Source organism: Rhagoletis zephyria, unplaced genomic scaffold, assembly GCF_001687245.7.
Source record: "Rhagoletis zephyria isolate East Lansing unplaced genomic scaffold, Rhagoletis_zephyria_1.1 Rzeph_scaffold_08867, whole genome shotgun sequence".
NCBI classification, from domain to species: domain Eukaryota; kingdom Metazoa; phylum Arthropoda; class Insecta; order Diptera; family Tephritidae; genus Rhagoletis; species Rhagoletis zephyria.
In genome coordinates this window covers 2286-8297 of record NW_016165946.1, presented here as the reverse complement: position 1 = coordinate 8297, position 6012 = coordinate 2286, and the positions used below count along the sequence as shown (strand labels likewise).

Sequence of the window (6012 nt, the reverse complement as noted above, 5' to 3'; positions counted from 1 at the left end):
TATGGTTATTGTGCTTGCCACATAAAAGCAAACCGTTGAAAATTGTTGAAATCGGACTAAAATTGAGGCCGCTTTTCATATAACGGTAAATTTCAGATATGCTTGAAATTTCAATATTTCGAAATTTAAGGACGCTAATTTACTTAAAATTTATACACCCCGGCTTATCGTGTAGCGGTAGCTTGCGGAAAGGTGGAAAACATATATTTAATAATTGCGCCGGGTATTTAATGTTCGGCTCCGCCCGAACTTAGGCTTTCTTACTTGTTATATATTAGATTATTATTTATAAATATCCAGCGCTTCAGATTCATTTAAAACAAGCGACCAAAGAGGGGTAAAAGAAGATTTTTTGTAAAAACAAAAAGGCACGCTTGTTCTCAATTGCTTACAGTGATCGAACCTTAATTTTTTGATTTTCAGTATTAAAGGGCAGTGTTTGAGCTTTCATATCGTCCCAGACAGACAAATATATTGCATCAATTTATTGTTTTACAGAGGTTCAAAAATGACCAAAAACACGTTTTTTCAGCAATTTTAAACCTAAGTTGCTCGAAAACTAGAATTATAGATATCGTTTAACGCGGTCCAAAGTTATGCGGTAGCATACATAAAAAAAATATTCCGACGAATTGATAACCTTGTCCTTTTTTGAAGTCGGTTAAAAAGAAATGAAATTTAAAAACGAGGAATACGTACGAGAAACGCATCGAACGAAATCATTACGTAAGTCTCTAAAGGAAAGTGAATTTCCTAGAATGGAGCAGGCCCTCTATAAATGGTTTATGACTCAACATCGAAACCATATCCCTTTTAGCGGTGGGTTTTAAAGACAATGAAGAAAAAGTTTTACTCTAAGCCTTTCGATGGTAATTTGTTTGCCATCCTTTTTTTTTACAGAAATATAGATTTGACCATGCAAGTCAAATTACCGACCATATGTACATAAGTACTTATAAGTACTTTACAATAGTTGCGTTAACGTACCTGTTAATTATTTAAAGTTATCAAAAACTATCAGTTTTTTTAGTTCGCGAACGCAAACAACTTGTAAAGCAGGGGAAGATGAGAGTGCAAAGTGACATTTCATTTTGAGGGGAAGCTTTTAGTTTCTGCTGGAAAAATTTTTGACAACAGCAATTTGCCAACAGGAAAACAGCTGATCAAAAACAGTTGGTAAGAATTTACGCAAATTATAACATTTAGGGGATTCACAAGACGTGTTAACCGTCGTAAAATCTTAAGGTTAACATCTTTTTTAATTAAAATGGTTTTAGGGGATTTCTAACTAAACCGAAATTCTTTTAAACTGATAAAGAATATATAATTAGCCAACCCCCCAACCATTTTAACCGCTATTTTACATAAACAAGTGTTAAGCTTAAGATTTTACGACGGTTAACACGTCTTGTGAATCCCCTAATTGTATTATATGGTTTGTAAGAACTAAGAAGGTATTCGTTTAATTAATGAACTGTGCCAGGATAACACTTTGTGGTGAGTTTTCGTACGTTTTAAATTTTACACGTTTAAGTATAAACAAATATTCTATCTGCTGTTCGTCTAACTTGTATGTCTCTGCAAATTTTCTGTTCGCGTACTATTCTGGTTATTTTTCTCTTATTAGAGAACAGATGACATTTGGCAGGAATTTTGCTGTTGGATGTTTTTTACTGAATACTTTAAACGAACGTACCTAATTAACCTCAAATTTGCTTTAATGTCGTTTTTTACTACGTAGTAGGGGTTTTAGGTAGGGAATCCTTAACTTCAACTATTCGGCGATGTCTTCGAACAATTTTCAAAAATATTTACTGTGCGAATTACTTTTTTTTTTACTAAATAATTGTGAGTGGAAATAATTTTCCGTAACATCGCAGACGAATTCCCGGGTTACAAGGGCCTGCTACTATTTATTACATACATATTTAGTTTCTATAATGTAATGAACATATGCCAACACCATTAGAACGAAGGCCTTTCAATATACGTATGTACGTATTCCACCGCCCCGCTGCGTTCTTGCGCTTACCATATGTTTTATTATTATGTTTTGCGCGCAATCTTGTGGGTACTGTCATAGTCACAGGTAATGGTGATGATTTACGACTAGCAACACGCCAACAGAGAAACCTCAGCAAACCTCAAATGTCACAATGTTGTCAAAACAATCGCAACTTGTATGCAACCAAGAAAAGGAGAGAGGGGAGCAAATGCTTGGCATTGAAAGCTATCTGCTATCACTGCTGCAGAGGTACATAACGATACATTGAACAATAGTTTGAAGGCAAATATGCATGTTGAAAACCGTTAGCATCAGCAAGTCAATTGTCGGCGGCTGGCATTTGGCGCGTCGCTGTGGGGTTGTCGCAGTGCGGCGCCAATTCAGTGATTCAGTTGCATGCGCGTTGCATTTCTGATGGCTCGTCAAGTGGCAGTTCCGGTGTCTAGGAAAAACTGATAACCTTCAGGTAGAGAAAATTTGCTAGTAAATTAAGTGAAAATAGACGACTATTTATTGATTGATTGATTGCTTGAAAATGTCTACTTGGAGTGGCGTGCGAACACGGTAATATATTTTTTAAAGACCAGTTTACCTTAATAAATTAAAAAGTTTCAACAACATTACCACTTTTCCTTTTTGGTTCCTTTTATTTCTTCTTATCAGCATCACCGCGTCTGTGCGGACCACCAATCGCATGAATGCCTTGCTTATGGAGTCAATGTTGGGCAAGAAGCGTGCTTTGCAAAAACTGCATTCCAGCGCTGGCGAAGGTGAAGAATCCGAGTGTGCGGCGGAGCAGCCGAAACGCGATTGGGAATACTTTCGTAATAATTTTAGCATGGAGGCTATTTATAAGCTAATCGAGGCGGCTATTGAGGAACGCTTGACGTGGGATCGCTTTGGTCGCTCTTATGATTCCTGGCGTTCACTACAGATGGCCGAAACGCTGGCCGCAGATATCCGAGATCGTGTCAAGCGATTACAGCATAAGAGGTAAGAATTTGAAGAAAAAAGTTTTCATAAAAAGTCATATAGGCAAACTTGTAGAAACGGACGTTATGAAAATGTAAATTTAGGTTCACTAGAAATATTTTTCTACTTCAGTTGCTTGAAATGGTACCCTGATGTTGCTGTAAATTTTCTTGAAGAAACAAATACATATACAGGCTTTTTTGTTTTAGGCAGCTGCATACTGGTTTAAGAAATTTTGGTAGAAGAAAATTTGTTCTTTTAGGAGCTTTTCTGTCCATTCTAACGGCATGGCCAAGCCAGCGGAGCCGCTGAATTTTAATTCGTTGCGCTATGTCTATGTCGTTGTAAAGCTCATAAAGGCCCGTAAATCTTTCACAGAATCTTTCCCTCGAAAACTGTAAGAGATGTTTTCATTGTCCATGCCTCCGCGCCATACACGCGTGTGCTCAGACTGTTTGTGTGATGACAGAAGATACTTCGTTTTGTCCTCGTTCACCACCAACAACATTCGCGTTACTTCTCTATCCAATAACGAGAAGGCAGAAAGATGTAGCCCTTGTTTTTACCGATAATATCCTTGTCGTCGACATATGCCAGAAATTGTACACTCTTTTAGAGTATTGTGCCGGAGCAGTTCAGTTCTGCGGCTCTTATTATCTTCTCCAACATCAGGTTAAAGAAATCACACGAAAGGGAGTCACCTTGTCTGAAACGTCGTTCGGAATCAAACGGCTCTTATTTTCGTGCTGTCTAAAGCGGCTTTGAAATGGAAAAATAGATGGTGTGTCGATCCTATTCTCGCGGGTCTTTTCAACGATTTGGCGTATTGTTAATATCTGATCTGTGGTGGATTTGTCAGGCCTAAGGCCGCACTGATAGGGTGCAATCAGTTCGCTATGACGGTGGTCTTCAGTGTTTCGCACAATACACTCGATAAGACCTTATAACCTACGCTTAGAAGGCTGATCCAGCGGTAGTTGGTGCGAATGGCGGGGTCGCCTTTCTTGTGGATTGTGCAGAGCACACTTAAATTCCAGTCGTCGGGCATGCGTTCATCTGACCATATTCTGCATTAGAGCTGATGCATTCACCTCATCAACTCCTCGCCGTTCATCTGACCATATTATGCATTAGAGCTGATTCATGCACCTTATTAAATCCTCGCCGCCGTACTTGAATAGCTCAACTGGCAGGGATCAGGTCCAGCAGCTTTGTTGTTTTTCAGTCGCGTGATCGCTATTCGTACCTCGTCATACTCAGGCGGTGGGACATCGACTCCATCGTCATCGACTGGGGACCCGGGTTCGTCTTCTCCACCACTTTCAGTGCTCCTGCCATTCAATAGGGTGGAAAAGTGCTCCCGCCATAATTTAAGTACGTTCTGGATATTAGTTTTTAGGTCACCATAGTTGTTCTTACAGGATTTCGCCCTGGTATGGAAACGCTCGGTAAGTCGTCTAACTCTCGGGCGTTTTTCCTGTCGGCCAGCATTTCCAGCTCTCACGTATTTCGACCTCTCTCTTCTTAATGCGGCAAATACGTCTCGCTTCTGTATTTGGTAGGGGGCATCTTTTTCTCTGCAGCTTCTTGATACTCCTCATCGTACCACTTGTTCTTTCGGGCTCGCTGAAATCCGACTATTTCTTCGGCGACGGTACCTAATGAGCGGGAAATGTGGTCGCACTACTCGCGTATGTGGTTTGTTGTGGTGTGTGAGTCGAGTGGCAAATGCATTGGCTATCTGTTGTGATTCGGCGTTAAGCTTTCCTTGCATTGTTGGGCGCATATTTTTGCTGCACAGAAGCGAGTGCGTAACTTGGCTGCAACAAGATAGTGGTTCAAGACAATGTTTGGTCCTCGGAGTGTACGTATAAAATACTGGAAGCATGCCTTCCGTCTGTCACAACATGGTCGATTTGGTGTCTCGTTTTTTGATGTGGAGATAGCCATATAGCTTGGTGGATCTTCTTATGCTGGAATCTAGTACTACATATTACCATATTTTGGCTCCCGGCGAAGTCAATTAGCCTCAGTCCGTTATTGGATGTTTCGACGTGGGGGATAAATTTTCTGACAGTGGCATCAGAGATCCCTTCTGTGCCCACCTTGTCATTGAAATCGCCAAGAACGATTATTATATCGTGTCCGGGGGCAGCGCTCATATGTTCTCTAAAAGAACTCATGGAAGAGATCCTTGGACGCCTCGTCCTTGTCTTCTGTCGGAGCATGGACGCATATGAGCGAGATGTTGAAGAATCTCGCTTTGATGCGGATTGTGGCTAGACGTTCGTCCACCGGGGTGAACGCCAGCACTCGGCGACGGAGTCTCTCTCCCACCATAAATCCAACACCGAATTTCAGCTCCTTTACGTGGCATCTGTAGTCTACGTCGCAAGGCTCGCATTTCCTGAATGGCGGTGATGCCAGCAGTAGTTTTCGGGAGGACATCAACCAGCCGGACAGAGACACCTTCCTCATTAAGGGTCCGGATACTCTAGGTACACACCCTAAAATTATAGTGCTTTATACGTTTTCCGTGTTTTCTTACTTTTCATTGGGCGTTGTTTTAACGTGGCGGGACCCAAACCCGGCGCACGCGAAGTTTTACTCCTCACTTTAGCGCGCTCCCAAATGGGCGTTAGGTCGCTGCCCAAAGGATACGTGGATATAAATATCCGGACGTCGCGAGCTTTCCCCACTTACGTGGACTTCTGCTCAGGGTACCATCCATCCTTTCTCACTCACTCATAAGTAATTTTGACACATGTGTACCGTGGCGAATCAAATCAGCTGTTCTAGCCAAGGTTCATAGAATATAAGGTTACGACTTGTTTACGTCTTGATGACGTAGATGGCACAATTCTTGGAGTTTCCAGATTCCTAAACAATTATTTTATTTTATTTTTATTTGTATGATTTGGTTGACACCAGCCAGGTCATATTCTCGTGTGTAGAAAATGTATCTGAAGAACCCTGAACCACACCCACCGAATGTATGTTAGTGCACTTTACAGCCCTAAACAGAATTTTTAAGG

At 41.2% G+C, this 6012-nt stretch overlaps 1 protein-coding gene across 1 annotated transcript; it reads left to right on the top strand.

Annotated features, from left to right (window-relative positions):
* The first annotated feature begins 2540 nt into the window (after positions 1-2540).
* On the top strand, positions 2541-3002 carry LOC108375398 (uncharacterized). The gene is made up of 2 exons (XM_017631523.1): positions 2541-2569; positions 2669-3002. The coding sequence occupies exons 1-2, from the start codon at positions 2541-2543 to the stop codon at positions 3000-3002; spliced, it is 363 nt and encodes a 120-aa protein (XP_017487012.1).
* Positions 3003-6012: the final 3010 nt, after the last annotated feature.

Coding starts and splice junctions, on each gene's coding strand:
- LOC108375398 (XM_017631523.1), top strand. CDS start 2,541: ATGTCTACTTGGAGTGGCGTGCGAACACG. Junction 2,570..2,668: donor TGGAGTGGCGTGCGAACACG/GTAATATATTTT, acceptor TCTTCTTATCAG/CATCACCGCGTCTGTGCGGA.